The sequence below is a fragment of the Thalassophryne amazonica genome, chromosome 11, assembly GCF_902500255.1.
Source record: "Thalassophryne amazonica chromosome 11, fThaAma1.1, whole genome shotgun sequence".
In the NCBI taxonomy this organism is placed as follows: Eukaryota; Metazoa; Chordata; class Actinopteri; order Batrachoidiformes; family Batrachoididae; genus Thalassophryne; species Thalassophryne amazonica.
In genome coordinates this window covers 2,828,717-2,849,579 of record NC_047113.1, presented here as the reverse complement: position 1 = coordinate 2,849,579, position 20,863 = coordinate 2,828,717, and the positions used below count along the sequence as shown (strand labels likewise).

Below are 20,863 nucleotides of genomic sequence, written 5' to 3'. Positions count from 1 at the left end.
CAGTTTGTCTGCAGCTGTCTCTCTGTTCCTAGTGCATGTGCGCGCTCTGTGTCTGGGTATTTCTCACTGAGCGTGCAGTGCTGTCGGTCTGGTTAGACCCCGCCCTTTGTTCACGTTATGTTTTGTCGGTTCTCTCACCTTTCTTTCCAACCAAGTTTATGTCCTACACTCCTGTGGTTGCGTGTGTCTTGGTCTTTCCACTGTGTTTGTCATTGTTCTTTTCTATGTCATTAGGCTTATTAGTATGTTCTGTTCTCTGCCGCCATCTAGTGTCTTAATTTAGTCGTCACACCCCTTCTCTGAGTTTCCGGCTGGAATTCACTCATCAGACTCTGTATTTAACCTCACCTGTGTTCATGTCCCTTGCTGGTCCATTGTTGATGTTTTCCCGTTGTAGCCGATCCCTGTGTTGCTGTTTGTCTTCGTCCATGTGTAGCCCAGCCTGTCTATGCTGACCAGCTGGGAAATATCTGCGTTGTGTAGATGGACGAACTGAGCCTCACACAGGGGTTTGCCAGTCAGGAGATTTACTGTGTGAAACACAACATATGCAAATACAGCCACTCCAGTCTCACAGGTTCACACAAGTCTCCCCTCTGCTCTCTTCCCAGCAACTGAGGAGAAGCGCGCGAATCCCCAGGAAGTAGCAACACCGCCAAAATAAAAGCCTCTAAGTAAAAACTGTCAAAATAAACTTACACACAATCCCATTAATACTCACAAATAAAACGGAATTTTGGTGAAATTGACATAACATAAAGACCACATGGGCTACACATGCAGCGCTCTACTTATTCTGCTGTTAAAGTGACTGCTTACCTTTTCTGATGTCCTGTGTTCTCCACTGCTCCCTTTTTGTAAGTACTCAGTTCTGGATTTTGCACTCCCTGGAAGATTGACTACCTAAGTTTTGCCTAGCTTCCTCACACCCTGGACCTCCCCACACCTTGAGTGGGTGAACTTTGTATTTTGCCACCAGTCCTGCATTAAACCTGGTGTTCTGTGAAATTCTACCATTTGTTGTGACTTCTCTGCATTTGGGAAATATCAGCCTTTGTTCAGTATTTGAAGAGTTTCAGTCAGGTTTCAGAATTCATCATAGTACAGAAACAGCATTAGTGAAGGTTACAAATGATCTTCTTATGGCCTCAGACAGTGGACTCATCTCTGTGCTTGTTCTGTTAGACCTCAGTGCTGCTTTTGATACTGTTGACCATAAAATTTTATTACAGAGATTAGAGCATGCCATAGGTATTAAAGGCACTGCGCTGCGGTGGTTTGAATCATATTTATCTAATAGATTACAATTTGTTCATGTAAATGGGGAATCTTCTTCACAGACTAAAGTTAATTATGGAGTTCCACAAGGTTCTGTGCTAGGACCAATTTTATTCACTTTATACATGCTTCCCTTAGGCAGTATTATTAGACGGCATTGCTTAAATTTTCATTGTTACGCAGATGATACCCAGCTTTATCTATCCATGAAGCCAGAGGACACACACCAATTAGCTAAACTGCAGGATTGTCTTACAGACATAAAGACATGGATGACCTCTAATTTCCTGCTTTTAAACTCAGATAAAACTGAAGTTATTGTACTTGGCCCCACAAATCTTAGAAACATGGTGTCTAACCAGATCCTTACTCTGGATGGCATTACCCTGACCTCTAGTAATACTGTGAGAAATCTTGGAGTCATTTTTGATCAGGATATGTCATTCAAAGCGCATATTAAACAAATATGTAGGACTGCTTTTTTACATTTGCACAATATCTCTAAAATTAGAAAGGTCTTGTCTCAGAGTGATGCTGAAAAACTAATTCATGCATTTATTTCCTCTAGGCTGGACTATTGTAATTCATTATTATCAGGTTGTCCTAAAAGGTCCCTGAAAAGCCTTCAGTTAATTCAAAATGCTGCAGCTAGAGTACTGACGGGGACTAGAAGGAGAGAGCATATCTCACCCATATTGGCCTCTCTTCATTGGCTTCCTGTTAATTCAGAATAGAATTTAAAATTATTCTTCTTATAAGGTTTTGAATAATCAGGTCCCATCTTCTTAGGGACCTCATAGTACCATATCACCCCAATAGAGCGCTTCGCTCTCAGACTGCAGGCTTACTTGTAGTTCCTAGGGTTTGTAAGAGTAGAATGGGAGGCAGAGCCTTCAGCTTTCAGGCTCCTCTCCTGTGGAACCAGCTCCCAATTCAGATCAGGGAGACAGACACCCTCTCTACTTTTAAGATTAGGCTTAAAACTTTCCTTTTTGCTAAAGCTTATAGTTAGGGCTGGATCAGGTGACCCTGAACCATCCCTTAGTTATGCTGCTATAGACGTAGACTTCTGGGGGGTTCCCATGATGCACTGTTTCTTTCTCTTTTTGCTCTGTATGCACCACTCTGCATTTAATCATTAGTGATCGATCTCTGCTCCCCTCCACAGCATGTCTTTTTCCTGGTTCTCTCCCTCAGCCCCAGCAGAAGACTGCCCCTCCCTGAGCCTGGTTCTGCTGGAGGTTTCTTCCTGTTAAAAGGGAGTTTTTCCTTCCCACTGTCGCCAAGTGCTTGCTCACAGGGGGTCGTTTTGACCGTTGGGGTTTTTCTGTAATTATTGTATGGCTTTTGCCTTACAATATAAAGCGCCTTGGGGCAACTGTTGTGATTTGGCGTTATATAAATAAAATTGATTCCTGGCCTCAAATCATAACAGGGTTGTTCCTGAATATCCGAACAAATTCCCCTCATCTGAAGGTTGACATTTTGGGTCTTCTTCCAGACCTTTACAAAGTGGTGTCACATCCAACTAACTTGTACTTACTTGCATGGAGTTGTTTGAACTGATCTTGGAATCTGCAGTTGTTTAGAAATGACTAAGGGACCGTCTCAACTTGTGTGAATCGACAATTTACAATGAGGTCTTCACCAAGTTTCTTGGACTTTCCCATCGTTCTGAGTACTGATCAATCCAGTGAGTGCTGTCAAACACATCCACTTTATGCTGGCAAAGAGAAACTACCAGTTGTATTCAATCTTGTTCACTAATGAGGCGTGAGTAGACCCTGGCCACGTCACATTAAAAGCCATCGATGACGTTAAAAGATTTAAGTGAATGTATTCAAACTTGTGGACCCAATACTTTAATGATGTATGCTGAACATTATCATTCCAGCCAGGTAAAAGAACAAGCCCCAAATTACCATGTATATGTTTATTTTTAATTAAAACTTGATATTTAATCACAAATACATTACAATTGAACCCTGCTAAAATTAAGTTAAAATGTATTTCTTTTTGAGTGCGGTGGCATGGTCACTGATTAGTACGACTGCCCCACAGCAGTCATGGGTGACTTCCTGCCTGGACCTTTGTCTGTGGAGTTTGTATGTTCTCCCCGTGTTTGTCTGGTGGTCCGGCTTCGTCCCACAACCAAAGACATGCAGGTTAGGCCGATAACTTTAAAATGGGCAGTAGATGCGTTTGTTCGTCTATATGTGGCCCTGTGATGGACTAGCATCCTGTCCAGAGTGTACTCTGCCTCACGCTCTGACTGCTGAAATAGGCTCCACCCCGGGTGATGCTGGATTGGCCTACGCGGTATAGAAAATTAATGTTCTGGGTGTAATCCTGCAGCTGAAAAAAAGGACATGGAAGCAGCTGATGACATTTAAAAATAAATTTAAAATTGGTGAGACTACAGCTCTGCCTCATGTTAATCATATTTGACATGTAACAGTAAATATAACTGTGTGGCATCTTGAATGTGAGTAACCAAATCCCCAGTGTTCTCAGACATAGGCCTCTCAGACCCGACGTCATGGGTGGACCTTAGAGTGCCTTGCCCACTCCGAGTCAGTTGGGCCCGCCCTGGACAGTCGAGCCCATCAGTCACGTGCCAAACACACTGGAATAAAAAAAAAAAAAAAAAAAAAAAAAAAAAAAAAAAAAAAGCAGCTTTGAAGTGTTGCGACACATTTAAATACAGACAGGTACTATACACCGAGTAACCTGTACCAGTTTATTAATTACATTGTAGTAATATCCTCAGGTCCTTAATTGCTCACAATACTGATTACACAATACATCAACATAAAAGCACAATTTGAATGAAAAGTTAACCATCCTCGTGTACTACTTCAAAATGCACATATCAGTCACATAGTGGTCAGAACAGACTTTATAGTGATGCTGGTCGGGTCAAAATCATGTTTATTCCGGCTCACCACATTTTTCTTCTCTCCCTCCACAACTGTCTGCTTTCCCAGATGAGTGACGACCTTCAGTGTAACATTAACACCATCTGCTCGTATCATTCAATCGGTCTGTACAAAACCACACCGTATTCACCGCAGCACGTAGATATGAGCGTGTCGGCCTATGCAAGACATTTGTACACTTTTGCGAGCCTGTCAAGCTGGCCGACTGTTGTATTGTGGGTAGAGCATGACATTGTTGCCTATTTCAAGGGGGTGGCGCCCCATCACCCTCTAGCTTTCAAAATGTGGCAAGATGAAGACAAAAGTACCTCCAAGTCTCAGCATTACTTACAGGGAGGGCTGGAGCCTATCCCAGCGGGCACTGGGCGAGATGCAGGTTCACCCTGGCCAGGCTGCCACTTGCAGGGTTGTTGCAGGGCAGACAATCACTTCGTAGGTGGGAGTCAATTTGGAGTCACCCATTCACCGAGCCTGCATGTCTCTGGAAGTGAGAGGAAGCTGGAGCACCCAGAGGAAACCCATACAAACCCACACAGGAAGTTCCAGGTGGAATGCAAACCCATGATCTTCTCACTCTTAGGAAACAGAGCCAACCACTCAGCCTGACTGCTTTAATAATCACTTCTTTCCATCCAGCCCTGTCATTTCCAAATCCACTACTTGAAAGGCAAAAAAATTAATCATCTCCCTCCTAACTCTTCTGTACTTTGCTGCACAGTGAAACCATCTGATAAGACCATAGTCTCTTGCTACCAGATACTATAAACTTTGCCGCTAACCTTGCCCACTCTTGAGGCTAACTGTTACTTAATTTGCCAGTTGACAGTGTGTAATCCGAGACCTCCCCAAGGTTGGGGTAAGCACGAGTGTCATGTGTCTATAGGTGTCAGAAAAGGGTGATTGATGGGGAGTACACATATACACTGGAGACAGTCCCTGCCCTAGGGGATCAAGGACAGAACAGTTTTCCCCAAATGCCCATACATTTAGCCCCCCCCTCTATATGTAGTTGGGGGGGTGAATAAGTACCATGTTTTGTTTTTTTTAATTCATAAAAATGTAAGGTTTGGGTTATAGTTCTTTCACAGCTTCAGTACTTTAAAAGATCATGAACATTTCAGCACAAGTTCCCACAACAGATTCACATTTTAAATATTTCCATCACATTTTTGTCTTCATGTGAAAATGATTTAATACCGATATACATCAGGGACTGGAAAAAACAAAACCTATGATCCTTTTTACATATTTATAAAAAGACAGTAAATTCCAGACATTCATCATTATTCACCAGAGCTGTAGAAAGTGAACAGCATCCACAGGAGGGAGGCAAAAACCCTGCACGTCCGTGGTGCAGTGCACGCTCAGTGCAGGGTTTAGACCGCACGCGTCCGTTTACATAATCACACAGGCCCACATCGAGATGTGCAGCCCGAACAATAAGTTACTGTCCTTTGTCCAGCAACTGCTGATTATTAATCAGCACTACTTTTGTTTTCTGACATTATAGTCCCACCTGAAACATGATATTTTACATCGACGTGATGAAAACTAAAACCTGTGCAGATGTTGAACTCTGGTTTCAGTAACATTCTCCACAGTGGGCTGCTTTCTCATAGTCCACTAAAAATACTTCAGTGCCAGCTGTCAGAATCTCACAGGTGTGCAAGGTAGCATGTTCTGCCAAAACCCTCTTGAATTCTCCGTCCGACTGCCTGCACCTGCCACAGCAGACAAATGAAAACTCCTAACGCTGTTCTCGTTTGTGAAGCCAAACACAAAGCAGTGGGATCAAAGGAGCGCTGGTGGTCTGAGAGGAACACGGCAGGTGATTCCTGTCTGCTGCTTCCTGCTCTCATTCCATGGACAGCTGCACGCTCTCCGACTGACCCTGCTGCTGCTGCTCGTACTTCCTGGCTGGAAGTCAAAACAGAGAAACAGTTTAACTTGGATGATAGCTACAGGGTCCCACTTTACAGTTAAGAGGTCATCATTAGGAATAATAATAATAATAATAATAATGAGTATCACATATGTGTGAGATTTAACTGGATTTTTCTGATGTCAGTTCTTTTTTTGCCTCACAGCACACAAACTTGACCTATGTGCAGAACAGGCTCCACTGTGCTGATCAGTGTTTAGAAGTGATTTTGAAGATTCAGCCGTGCACAAACTCACCCAGCGAATACATCTCCAGCTGCTGCCGTAAGCGCACCTTCTGCAGGCTGTCATAGAAGTTCGGCTCCGGGCTGCTGCCGACGGTCGGAGGCAGAGTGAAAATACGCATGATCTTCCTCTTGTTTCTACCATGCAGGGGGGTGGGATTAAATACAAGCAATATTGAAACAAAATTAGCTTTCCTGAGAGAATGGTTAAATTACAACTATACAATCAACTAAATTTTATCAGGCTTCTTTTCAAACAGCAGCACATCAGTTCATCCATGGCAGGTGTCACACATTTCAATTCAGAGTGAAATTTACAAATATTTTTGTATATCTTCTTCATCTTTTTATATACTAAGAGACAACTGTATGCGTGTATATGTCCATCTCCTGTCCAAACAGTACCTCAGAACTAAGCCAAACATAGCACACATATACTTTGACATACAGCTATTGAGCACTGTAGTAGTAATGATGATGATACTAGCGCTCTCTTCTTGAGGCAGCTTTAGTCAGGCACTAACAGTTCTCTGGATTCCAGGATAAGTGGGAGGTGATAGCTTTTCTGGTGAAGAAATTTTAATTTCAGTCTCTGAATCAAACCCACTCTGGGGCAGGTAATCAGCAAGCACAAAATAAAAAGAAACAAGTTTGAATTACATTCAATCACAGCAAAACACACTGAACTGTTGGTCAACTCTAAATAAATAATACAAAATTTAAATCGTACAAGTTTCTTTGTTGATTTCAAGAAGAAATGCACACAAACCTACTAAAAACACTGTATATGCCAGGCCTGTATGTGGCGCTGCACACCAAAGGGAATAACGCTGTGAAAATAAATGTGGTTATTACAGCATTGTTTTTTCAGTAACGGGTAATCAAACTCCATTCAGTAACAGGTTCTCCACCTCCACTGTCGATGCGGCTGCTTGTAGCTGTGGTCACAAGGTCTCTGGTGCCTGTCACAGCGGCAATCCCCAAACCCGGTGGTGGACGCTGGAAGTAAGGGATGCCGTCAAGCTGAAGAAGGAGTCCTACTTGTCTTTGTTGGTAAGTGGGACCCCAGAGGCAGCTGATAGGTACCGGCAGGCCAAGCGTACTGCAGCCCGTGCAGTCACAGAGGCAAAAACTCGGGTCTGGGAGGAGTTCGGGGAGGCCATGGAGGAGGACTATCGGTCGGCCCCGATGAAATTCTGGCAAACCACCGGCACTGTCTACGGTGCGGATGGGGAGCTGTTGACCCTGACTGGGGATGTTGTCAGGTGGTGGAAGGAATACTTCAAGGATCTCCTCAATCCCACTGTCAAGTCTTCTGAAGAGGAAGCAGACACTGGGGACTCAGAGGCGGACTCATCCATCACCCAGGCCGAAGTCACCAAGGTGGTCAGAAAGCTCCTCGGTGGCAAGGCTCCTGGGGTGGATGAAATCCATCCTGAGTACCTTAAGTCTCTGGATGTTGTGGGACTTTAATGGTTGACACGCCTCTGCAACATCGCGAGCCAGACAGCAACAGTGCCTCTGGATTGGCAGACCGGGGTGGTGGTCCCTCTTTTTAAAGAGGGGGACCAGAGGGTGTGTTCCAACTATAGGGGGATCACACTCCTCAGCCTCCCCAGTAAGGTCTATTCCAGAGTACTGGAGAGGAGAATTCGACCGATAGTCGAACCTCAGATTCAGTAGGAGCAGTGTGGTTTTCATCCTGGTCACGGCACACTGGACCAGGTCTACACCCTCCATCGGATGCTCGAGGGTTCATGGGAGTTCGTCCAACCAGTCCACATGTGCTTTGTGGATCTGGAGAAGGCGTTTGACCATGTCCCTCGGGGCACCCTGTGGGGGGTGCTCTGGGAGTATGGGGTCCGGGGTCTAGGGCTGCAGCTATCGATTATTTTAGTAATCGAGTATTCTACGATTATTCTGGCGATTAATTGAGTAATTGGATAAAAAGTACTTTTGCGTTTTAAAACATTAACAGTCCAGGGCTCTCCCTATGTAATGGCACAATTTCACTACGTCATCATGGAGATGGTCAAACTTAGTGTATCCCTTTATGTTTTCCTGGGTAATTATTTATTTTTTCACATCTTTACAAGTTTTGGATCTTTCCTGGTGTCAGGAGCTCAGCCAAAGTTGGGCCAAAGTCTTGACATTATGCTGAAATGGTGATGGGATGTGGCTGTTTTTCGTTTTCCCCAACTTGTAAAATTTAACCATTTTTATTTATTTATTTATTAAGGTGGTGGACTGGGACCCTGCATTAATTTCTTTTTAACACTCTCTGCAATTCAGCCAATGCATTTCATGGGGACATTACAGTGCCACACACAGGCATGGCATATGTACTATAACATTAAACAAAGCTTCGAGGCACAGAATTTGCCTCAAACATTTTTTGTAATCGAATTACTCGACTAATCGTTTCAGCCCTACCGGGGTCCTTTGTTAAGGGCTATCCGGTCCCTGTACGACCACAGTAGGAGCTTGGTTTGCATTGCCGGTAGTAAGTCAAACCTGTTTCCAGTGCACGTTGGCCTCTGCCAGGGCTGCCCTTTATCACCGGCTCTGTTCATTACCTTTATGGACAGAATTTCTAGGCGCAGCCAGGGTGTAGAGGGGGTCTGGTTTGGCAACCACAGAATCTCATCTCTGTTGTTTGCGGACGATGTGGTTCTGTTGGCTTCATCAAATCAGGACCTTCAGCGTGCACTGGTGCAGTTTGCAGCCAAGTGTGAAGCATGCGGGATGAAAATCAGCACCTCCAAATCCAAGGCCATGGTTGTCGACCGGAAAAAGGTGCCTTGCCCTCTTCAGCTCAGTGGAGTGTCCTTGCCTCAAGTGAAGGAGTTTAAGTATCTCGGGGTCTTGTTCACAAGAGAGGAAGGGATGGAGCGTGAGATTGACAGACGGAATGGTGCAGCGTCTGCAGTGATGCGGTCGCTGTATCGGACCGTCGTGGTGAAGAGAGAGCTGAGCTGGGGGAGGTGTATGTGGATCGGGAGGTCTGGGCGGCTTTGCTTGAGCTGCTGCCCCCCGCGACCCGACTCTGGAGAAAGCGGAAGAAAATGGATTGATGGATGGAGGTAATCAAACTAATTACCATTTCCATCATTACAGCGCAGTTATCGTTACTGACAAAATGCGGTGCGTTACTATAAATAAGCTAACTGAAGCTGTTGTGATCTGCAGACTTACCACTCGGGGTGCAGGAGGTCTTTGTTTTTGTTTGTTTTTCCTCCTTTGGTGAGGGGGGAGGGATGGGTGGGACAACTGTATGAGTGATGGTGACTGGCTAAGCAAGTGTAAAAACTTCATGGTAAGCCAACCAGAGAGAGGTGGACAGGAGTTCATAGACAAATACACACACACACACACACACACTATATACATATAGTAATAATATGATAATTTGATGGGTGTCTTGTCTCACATTGTCCCACAGCAACATTAAAATAGTGGAGATTAGTATGTTTTCTGTTTATATTTACTCTATGAAGTGTACATTTCATTCATTAAACATATTTAATGTTCAGTTCTGGGCACTTGTTCTGACAGTAAGGTGCCAGGCTGCCCGGTCCGCTGCACACTGCTCCCACGTGTTGACATTGATGCCGCACATGTTCATATCCTCCTTGCAGACATCCTTGAAGCACAGGTGTGGTCGACCAGCTAAATAAGTGGCCTCTGCCAGCTCACCGTACAGTACATCTTTAGGAATGCGGCCTGGATCCATTGTCCTGACATGGCCAAGCCATCAAAGATGACTTTCGCCAAGAATGGCGAACATGCTGCTCATACTGGTATGTTCCAAGACCTCTGTGTTGGGCATTTTGTCCTGCCACCCGATGTGCAGAATTTGTTAAAGGCACCTCAGATGGTAGCTGTTGAGCTTTTTCTCATGTCTGGCGTAGGCAGACCATGCCTCACAACCGTAGAGGATTGTGCTGAGCACGCAGGTCTGTTAGGCGTGCAGTTTTGTCTTTTCAGTGAGGCTGGAATTCTTCCAGAATTAGTCTTACCATAACTGCTGCTGTCTTTGCAATCCTGCCATTCATCTCTGCATCAACGGAGAGTAAGTTAGAGATGGTTGACCCAAGGTATTTCTGTGAAGGCTCTCAGTTATCCAGGTGGTTTCCATAGTAGAGAAGCTTGAATTTCCGACTGGACTGAGTTGCTTGATGGGAGGACGTTTCACTTCAAATCTCAGAAGCTTCCTCAGCTAAAATTCTTGCTCTGGTAGTCTGACTTCTGTCTTGACTCTTGTAGAGAAGAATGTTGTAGAGAAGTTCTTCTCTACAAGAGTCAAGACAGAAGTCAGACTACCAGAGCAAGAATTTTAGCTGCGGAAGCTTCTGCGATTTGAAGCGAAACGTCCTCGCTAGAGCCCGACCGATATATCGGCCGGCCGATATAAGCCCTTTTCAAAGTACTCACTATCGACTGAAATTTTGCCGATAGAACGCCGATAATTTCTCATAAACAGAACAGTTACTGAAATAATGTTTGTGTTGGCAATGTAAAATGTCCTTGCACCATTTGTCCAGTAGATGGAGCTCTGACTCCATTCAACTGAGAAATGTTTACACCCCTGCTTAAATGTGTTCATCACCGGCACCCATAGTTCGCCGTCACACTGCACTGATTGGCTGACAAAAGCATACAAGTTTATAAGGATCTATATTCTTATCCTGACCCTATATCTAAGTTGCAGCAACAACTTAGATATAGGCTCAAGATCAGATGTATTTCACAACTCTTTTTAAGGATATGTATTTGCTAATTTCACAAAGGTTTAATTCTTGATTGCATTTTTTGAACTTGAAAATTCTTGTTATAAAGTTAACCAATGTGAGGACAAAGCTTCAGCTTTTAGCTCATACCTTTTTTGTTAAGGGTCCAAAAAAGAACATTTTATTCATTAAAAAAAAAAAATAATAATAATATTGGCTGATTTAGCGGCCATCGGTAAATGAGCCAATTTATCGATTATCTGCATTTTTTTCATCCAAATATCGTTATCGGCATCGGCCTCAAAAAAAATCCATATCGGTAAGGCTCTAGTCCTCGCGTCAAGCAACCCAGTCCAGTCGAAGATTCAAGCTTCTCTGCTTTGACCCAAGGTATGCGACTTGCTCTACGACTTCCAGGTTGTACCCATCAATGTCGATGTTAGGGGGAGCAACTGTCCCCTGCACCATGACGTTTGTCTTCTTAAGACTGATGGTCAGTCCGAACTCCTTGCAGGTGTGAGACAGACGATTAACAAGTTGCTGCAGACCGTCTTTGGAGTGTGATGTCAAGGTGGCATTGTTGGCAAAGAGCATCTCAGGGATGAGTACCTCCACAACCTTGGTCTTGGCATGAAGTCGGACGATGTTAAAGAGCTTGCCATTGGCTCTGGTGTGAATGTACACTCCCTCACTGCAATCTATCAAGGCATACTGGAGGAGCATGGAGAAGAAGATTCCGAAGAGCGTCAGCGCAATGACACAGCCCTGTTTCACCCCACTGCGAACTGGGAAGGCTTCTGATGTTGCACCAGTGGAGCAAACTGTACTGTGCATGTTCTCGTGGAAGAAAGAGACAACTGCGAGGACTTTTGGGGGGACAGCCAATCTTCTGCAGGAGCCTGAAGTGTCCACTTCGATTGACCAAGTCAAAAGCCTTCGTCACGTTGATGAAGGCAATGTAGAGTGGCATTTGCTGTTCTAGACACTTCTCCTGCAGCTGGCGTATTGAAAAGATCATGTCCATGGAAGACCTCCCAGCTCGAAAGCCGCACTGGGACTCTGGGTAAACACACGAAGCCACGGTCTGTAGACTCGCAAAGACAACATGGGCGAAGGCCTTCCCAACAGTGCTGAGAAGGGAGATGCCTCGATAATTATTGCAGTCGCTTCTGTCTCATTTGTTCTTATACTATTACTTTTAAGATTAGGCTTAAAACTTTCCTTTTTGCTAAAGCTTATAGTTAGGGCTGGATCAGGTGACCCTGAACCATCCCTTAGTTATGCTGCTATAGACGTAGACTGCTGGGGGGTTCCCATGATGCACTGAGTGTTTCTTTCTCTTTTTGCTCTGTATGCACCACTCTGCATTTAATCATTAGTGATTGATCTCTGCTCCCCTCCACAGCATGTCTTTTTCCTGGTTCTCTCCCTCAGCCCCAACCAGTCCCAGCAGAAGACTGCCCCTCCCTGAGCCTGGTTCTGCTGGAGGTTTCTTCCTGTTAAAAGGGAGTTTTTCCTTCCCACTGTAGCCAAGTGCTTGCTCACAGGGGGTCGTTTTGACCGTTGGGGTTTTACATAATTATTGTATGGCCTTGCCTTACAATATAAGGCGCCTTGGGGCAACTGTTTGTTGTGATTTGGCGCTATATAAAAAAAAATTGACTGATTGATTATACGAGGTCTGTTAGAAAAGTATCCGACCTTTTTATTTTTTTCAAAAACCTAATGGTTTTGAATCACGTGTGCTTGCATGAGCCAACCTTGAACCTTTGTGCGCATGCGTGAATTTTTTCACGCCTGTCGACTGCGTCATTTCCTGGTAAGCAGCCTTTGTGTGAGGACTTGTGTAGTCTCTCGTCGGATTTTCTTTGCAAGGAAAATGGCAGAACAACTGGAGCAGCGTGACTGCATCAAATTTTGCCAGAAACTGGGCGACAGCCAGGTGGAAACCATTCGGATTATTCAGGCGGCTTTCGGTGACGATGCTATGGGCATCACACAGATTAAGGAGCGGTACAACCGGTTTAAAGACGGCCGCACAACGGTGGAGAGTGAGCCACGCTCCGGGCGGCCATCAACATGCTGAAATGACCAGATCATTTCCAAAGTGAACGCTGTGGTGATGCGGGACCGTCGTGTGACTATCCGAGAAATTGTGGAAGAGGTGGACATCAGCACTTTTTCGGCACATTCCACTGTGACAGAAGATTTGACCATGAAAAGAGTTGCAGTGAAATTGATGCTGATGACTTCGGCACGAAGCTGCTGACGGAGCAAAAGCGCCACCGCATTGAAGTCTCACAGGACATGCTGGACTCCGAAAAATTATGCCCACGTCTTCCACCATTCGGAAGATTCAGACAGCTTTTGGTGACTTTTGAGTTGTGTGACTATCCGAGAAATGGTGGAAGAGGTGGGCATGTCACAACATGTCTGTTTATTTACATGAACTGTTTATTTTTTCCTCTGGGTTGAATTTGAGGGTTGGAGTGTATGTACTGATGGCGGTGGCTGGGCCTGAAGATGTTGAAAGCCAGAGGGCAAGGATTCTCTCGCTACCAGTTGATGGTGGCTCAATGCACGCGACCAGGGTGTTTTTCCAGCAAAACCGACACTGTTCTGATGAAATTCGTCCAAGGACATCCCTTGCCAAAAGAAGGTGTAAGTTGCTTCCTTGATGGTACCACTGTCCACAAACCGAGATTCTGGAGGCAGACAATGTCAACATTTAGTCGTGAGAGTTCCCTGTCAATGACGGCAGTTTTGCGGGTATCGTCAATTTTCTGCAGATCAGCAGAGAGGCCAGGGCACATGTTCCTGATGTTCCAGCTTGCAAAACGAAGAGCTGGAGTCTTCTTTTTTTCTTTTGTTTTTGTTGCCTGGTGCAGAATTTGTGGCCTGCCTTTTGAGGTTTACTCTAAGCTTCACTCACCCAGTGGATGAGCAAGCAGGCCATGGTGAGACAGCACCTTACTGGCTGGGGGCTGCCCAGCTTGAGGCGGCCAGTAGCTGCCTAATGAGATGTGATGATTCCTCCCACCATCAGAAGTGATCTCTCGCGCTCGTTTCCTTCGCCAAATAGATGACCTTATAACCGGTAAACTGCCACTTCTCGAGTTGTGCTGGCATCTTGCAATGATGCTGGAGTGTACTCTCCAGTGGAGCTACAAAGCCTGGACAGGCTAATATGGAAGATCAGCTGTTGCCCATGCAGCAGGTCCCCTCTCTCCACGCTGTCACTGTGGTCCCAAGGAAAGGCAGAAGCCAATGCAGTCTGGCACTGGCAACGTCGCAGGAGTTGCTGAGAAAGTGCTGAAGTTCAGCAACAGACCACCTTAGGCACTCCGACTCCACATTGTTCCTTGAGGTTTACTCCTGAAAGCCTTGTCCAAGACTGGATATAGCCGCAAGGCAGTGGAGGTCTGAGATAAGAGTTTCCTTCTCCTACATGAACTGCCTTCCTAGGATAACAAGTTTCATCTACCCGAGGCAACTGGCTCTGAGGCACCAGAAACCTGCCTTCGCCCCTTCTGTCAGTAGAAGCAGCTCCTCTGGGCTTATAAGCTAAGTCATACAAGCAGGCCAGGAGCTGGACTTGGTTGCCAGAGGCAATTTGAGATGCACGCCATATGGGAGCACTTTTTAGGTAGTGGGAGCTTGTCCCCACTACCACCCCCGGCAGGAACAACCTTGGAGCCTGACCTTTTATACAAACTAAATAATTTTGCTAATCACTTATGAAAATGATCAGTTGCAATGCTGAAACAATGACAACTGACAGATTAATTTTTAAAAAAATGATTAATATGTAATAAAATATCTTGTAAGGCATAACGCTAAAAGTGAAATTCATTTTAAACTCTGGACTAAGTGCATGCTGAATTAGTCAGATAACCTTGCAGAGGTTTCTTCTAACTCCATTTTCCAAGCCCTATTTTTCTAGGATTGACGTTGAGAGAGTCATGCCTTCGTTCCAAGTAGACTAGATTATTGTAAATCCCTGTATGTTGGTTTGTATCAGTCCTCTCTAACTTCAGCTTACTCATAATTCAGGAAAGAAAAAAGTACAACCACATTACTTCGTTCTTGGCCTCTCTTCACCAGCTTCCAGTCCGTTACCATGTCAACTGCAAACTTCTTTTTATTGTTTTTAAAGCCCTCTCCCGAAACGAGGAAAACAGGTGCATTTCCGGAAAACGTCTCACTTGGCAATTCTCAGCATTTCTCTGCGTGTGACGTAGTTAAGAGCAAAACAGAAACATTCCAGACAGAGACAGACAGAGCCAAACTAATGTGGTTCTGTCCAATAACAAAGCTTCAGAGCTTTTCTTTGAAAGCAGTGGCTTGGCTTTACAGAGGAGATGACACATTTCACCCTGAAACGCTTAACTTTTTCAAAATCTGCTGGATTTTGGAACTTAAAGTGTCGTGATTCTGCTGTTTGTGCCACAGTTGTTAGTTTACTGCTGAGGACATGCCTGGACACGCAGATGTATGTCTCCTATTGGAAAAACTCAGAAAATGCTATTTTCATGACCTAATGGACTCTCTAATGTGTCACGATCCTGACAGAAGTTGAGTTGAAGGCAGAGCTGCGATCGGACATTATGTGTGTGTGCGGGCGCGCGCACATTGTCCTATCAGAACCTGAGAGCGAGTGGACCTGGACATTACTCTCTGGCCGAGTGGAACTTGAAAATGATCTATGGGTGTGGATCCATGAGGACGAATGGACCTTTCCATGGCTGGCAATCGCCACGTGAGCGGGGGGCTTGTTTTTGTTATGGACTAATTTGGAGATCTTTACACTGGGGTGAGTGGAATGTTAAATTTTTTTTTCTCATCTTTTGCTTTGTGTTCTGTTTACTTTGAGAGAGTCTGTGTGTGTGCGTGCGTGCGTGCACAGCAGCTGTTTTAACTCCAAATTTATATGGACTTCTGGATGAATTTGAACAATATACACTCAACAAAAATATAAACGCAACACTTTTGGTTTTGCTCCCATTTTGTATGAGATGAACTCAAAGATCTAAAACTTTTTCCACATACACAATATCACCATTTCCCTCAAATATTGTTCACAAACCAGTCTAAATCTGTGATAGTGAGCACTTCTCCTTTGCTGAGATAATCCATCCCACCTCACAGGTGTGCCATACCAAGATGCTGATTAGACACCATGATTAGTGCACAGGTGTGCCTTAGACTGCCCACAATAAAAGGCCACTCTGAAAGGTGCAGTTTTATCACACAGCACAATGCCACAGATGTCGCAAGATTTGAGGGAGCATGCAGTTGGCATGCTGACAGCAGGAATGTCAACCAGAGCTGTTGCTCGTGTATTGAATGTTCATTTCTCTACAATAAGCCGTCTCCAAAGTCGTTTCAGAGAATTTGGCAGTACATCCAACCAGCCTCACAACCGCAGACCACGTGTAACCACACCAGCCCAGGACCTCCACATCCAGCATGTTCACCTCCAAGATCGTCTGAGACCAGCCACTCAGACAGCTGCTGAAACAATCGGTTTGCATAACCAAAGAATTTCTGCACAAACTGTCAGAAACCATCTCAGGGAAGCTCATCTGCATGCTCGTCGTCCTCATCGGGGTCTCGACCTGACTCCAGTTCGTCGTCGTAACCGACTTGAGTGTGCAAATGCTCACATTCGCTGGCGTTTGGCACGTTGGAGAGGTGTTCTCTTCACGGATGATGTGAAGGAGATGTGTTGCACTGCATGAGGCAAATGGTGGTCACACCAGATACTGACTGGTATCCCCCCCCCCCCCCCAATAAAACAAAACTGCACCTTTCAGAGTGGCCTTTTATTGTGGGCAGTCTAAGGCACACCTGTGCACTAATCATGGTGTCTAATCAGCATCTTGATATGGCACACCTGTGAGGTGGGATGGATTATCTCGGTAAAGGAGAAGTGCTCACTATCACATATTTCGACTGGTTTGTGGACAATATTTGAGGGAAATGGTGATATTGTGTATGTGGAAAAAGTTTTAGATCTTTGAGTTCATCTCATACAAAATGGGAGCAAAACAGAAAGTGTTGCGTTTATATAAACAGTATTAAGCTTGTAGACTCTCTCAAATGTCATAAAACTGTTGATCTCTATAAGAAACTTTTAAAAAGAATTAATGCTGAATAAAACCTTAATAAAAAAAACAACTGACATGCGGGTTGTCGCATGTCAGTTGTCATTATTGCTGCTTAATGGACATGGAATGTCTCTACATGCTGACACATATATATATATATATACTGTGAGGAAAATAAGTATTTGAACACCCTGCGATTTTGCAAGTTCTCCCACTTAGAAATCATGGAGGGGTCTGAAATTTTCATCTTCGGTGCATGTCCACTGTGAGAGACATCTAAAAAAATTAATCCGGAAATCACAATGTATAACTTTTTAATAATTTATTTGTATGTTACTGCTGCAAATAAGTATTTGAACACCTGTGAAAATCAATGTTAATATTTGGTACAGTAGCCTTTGTTTGCAATTACAGAGGTCAGATGTTTCCTGTAGTTTATCACCAGGTTTTCACACACTGCAGCAGGGATTTTGGTCTACTCCTCCATACAGATCTTCTCTAGATCTTTCAGGTTTGGAGCTTCAGCTCTCTCCAAAGATTTTCTATTGCGTTCAGGTCTGGAGACTGGCCAGGCCACTCCAGGACCTTGAAATGCTTCTTACGGAGCCCCTCCTTAGTTGCCCTGGCTGTGTGTTTGGGGTCATTGTCATGCTGGAAGACCCAGCCATGACCCATCTTCAATGCTCTTACTGAGGGAAGGAGGTTGTTTGCCAAAATCTCGCAATACATGACCCCATCCATCCTCCCTTCAATACGGTGCAGTCGTCCTGTCCCCTTTGCAGAAGAGCACCCCCAGAGTATGATGTTTCCACCCCCATGCTTCACGGTTGGGATGGTTTTCTTGGGGTTGTTCTCATCCTCTAAACATGGTAAGTGGAGCTGATTCCAAAAGCTCTATTCTGGTCTCATCTGACCACATGACCTTCTCCCATGCCTCCTCTGGATCATCCACATGGTCACTGGTGAACTTCAAACGGGCCTGGACATGTGCTGGCTTGAGCAGGGGGACCTTGCTGCCCTGCAGGATTTTAAACCATGACAGCATCATGTGTTACTAATGTAATCTTTGTGACTGTGGTCCCAGCTCTCTTCAGGTCATTGACCAGGTCCTCCTGTGTAGTTCTGAGCTTTCTCAGAATCATCCTTACCCCACAAAGTGAGATCTTGCATGGAATCCCAGACTGAGGAAGATTGACAGTCATCTTGTGCTTCTTCCACTTTCTAATAAATAATCATAACAGTTGTTGTCTTCTACCAAGTTGCTTGCCTGTTGTCCTGTAGTCCATCCCAGCCTTGTACAGGTCTACAGTTTTGTCCCTGATGTCCTTAGACAGCTCTTTGGTCTTGGCTATGTTGGACAGGTTGGAGTGTGATTGATTGAGTGTGTGAACAGGTGTCTTTTATTCAGGTAACAAGTTCAAACAGGTTAAATTAATACAGGTAAAGAGTGCAGAATAAGAAAAAAAATGAATAGGTCTGTGAGAGCCAGAATTCTTGCTGGTTGGTAGGTGTTCAAATACTTATTTGCAGCAGTAACGTACAAATAAATTATTTTTAAAAATCATACATTGTGATTTCCGGATGTTTTTTTTTTTTTAGATTATGTCTCTCACAGTGGACATGCACCTAAGATGAAAATTTCAGACCCCTCCATGATTTCTAAGTGGGAGAACTTGCAAAATTGCAGGGTGTTCAAATACATATTTTCCTCACTGTATATATATATATATATATATGATTTGTCACAGTTCTATACAACACTTATCAGTGTTTTTAAATGGTAAAATGGTAAATGGACTGCATTTATGTAGCGCTTTTCCATCTGCATCAGACGCTCAAAGTGCTTTACAATTATGCCTCACATTCACCCCGATGTCAGGGTGCTGCCATACAAGGCGCTCACTACACACTGGGAGCAATAGGGGATTAAAGGCCTTGCCCAAGGGCCCTTAGTGATTTTCCAGTCAGGTGGGGCTTTTGAACCCATGATCTTCTGGACTCAAGCCCAACACCTTATCCACTAGATCATCACCTCCCCTGGCTGCATTTATGGCTCTTGGTCGCAGGTGCACAAAACCTTCTCACAGCTGCTGCCGTTACTGTGACAGCAGCAAAATGAACAGTTATCACTTAAGAACGAGTCATCATAACACAACATCACACTTGTGTAAACTTTGGAATTAATCTGTGCCTCAACTCATTGACATGCATGCTGGGACACTTCTAGGAACTATAGGCGCTTTTCTACTACAAAGCTCCAGCGCGACTCGGCTCTACTCAGTTTGGTTCCAGGCGCATCCTTTTCTACTGCAAATAGTACCTCTTCAACGTGGACAGGGTCAGCAGAGCAAACTGCAGTGACGTTTTTTAAGCACCCGGTACCAGGTACTAACCCTAGTGGAAAAGCAAAAAACTGAGTAGAGTCGAGCTGAGTAGTGCAGAGTAGTGCTACTTTTGTGAAGTAGAAAAGCGGCATATGTCACCTGTCAGAAACACAAGTACTTTGTTTTCCTAAGTCTCCATAGCTGTTTGCTGTGAATGCCGTATACTTTGAAATCTGTCACGGCAGTGTACAAAGTAATCCTGGTGGATCATCAAATGGCAACTAACAACCTAAATCTAAATTGTTATGATTTCAGTGCAACATGTCCTATAAATGTGATTAAAAAAGTGGTCTTACTTTCTGGCGTATGTTTAAATGTGATTTTTTTTTTTTTTTTTTTTTTTTTAAACAGTGTTCTTACTTTCTGGCGTATGTTTAAATGTGATTTTTTTAAACAGTGTTCTTACTTTCTGGCGAATGTTTAAATGTGACTTTTTTTAAACAGTGTTCTTACTTTCTGGCGAATGTTTAAATGTGACTTTTTTTTAAACACTTGTCTTACTTTCTGGCGTATGTTTAAATGTGAGGGTTTTTTTTAAACACTTGTCTTACTTTCTGGCGTATGTTTAAATGTGAGGGCTTTTTTTTAAACACTTGTCTTACTTTCTGGCATATATTTAAATGTGCCTTTTTTTTAACAGTGTTCTTACTTTCTGGTGTATATTTAAATGTGCCTTTTTTTTAACAGTGTTCTTACTTTCTGGTGTATGTTTAAATGTGATTTTTTTTTTTTAAACAGTTGTCTTGCTTTCTGGCGTATGTTTATCAATCAATCAATCACTCACTCAATCAATTTTATTTATATAGCGCCAAATCACAACAAACAGTTGCCCCAAGGCGCTTTATATTGTAAGGCAAGACCATACAATAATTACGTAAAAACCCCAACGGTCAAAACGACCCCCTGTGAGCAAGCACTTGGCGACAGTGGGAAGGAAAAACTCCCTTTTAACAGGAAGAAACCGCCAACAGAACCAGGCTCAGGGAGGAGCAGTCTTCTGCTGGGACTGGTTGGGGCTGAGGGAGAGAACCAGGAAAAAGACATGCTGTGGAGGGGAGCAGAGATCAATCACTAATGATTAAATGCAGAGTGGTGCATACAGAGCAAAAAGAGAAAAACACTCAGTGTATCATGGGAACCCCCCAGCAGTCTAAGTCTATAGCAGCATAACTAAGGGATGGTTCAGGGTCACCTGATCCAGCCCTAACTATAAGCTTTAGCAAAAAGGAAAGTTTTAAGCCTAATCTTAAAAGTAGA

The 20,863-nt window shown here is 44.1% G+C and overlaps 1 protein-coding gene across 2 annotated transcripts in view; it reads right to left on the bottom strand.

The window, feature by feature from the left end:
• Positions 1-5,247: 5,247 nt before the first annotated feature.
• The window catches only part of smim19 (small integral membrane protein 19), a 20,140-nt gene continuing 4,524 nt past the window's right edge, over positions 5,248-20,863 (bottom strand). Inside the window, exons 2-4 of one of the 2 annotated variants that reach the window (XM_034182167.1) lie at positions 6,396-6,520; positions 6,072-6,134; positions 5,248-6,002 (exon numbers count right to left, since the gene is read on the bottom strand). In XM_034182167.1, the coding sequence (XP_034038058.1) occupies positions 6,073-6,134; positions 6,396-6,520 (187 nt within the window). In that variant the 3' untranslated portion in view covers positions 5,248-6,002; position 6,072. Of the gene's footprint in view, positions 6,135-6,395; positions 6,521-20,863 lie in introns of both variants that reach the window. The other variant, XM_034182166.1, reaches the window with a different exon arrangement.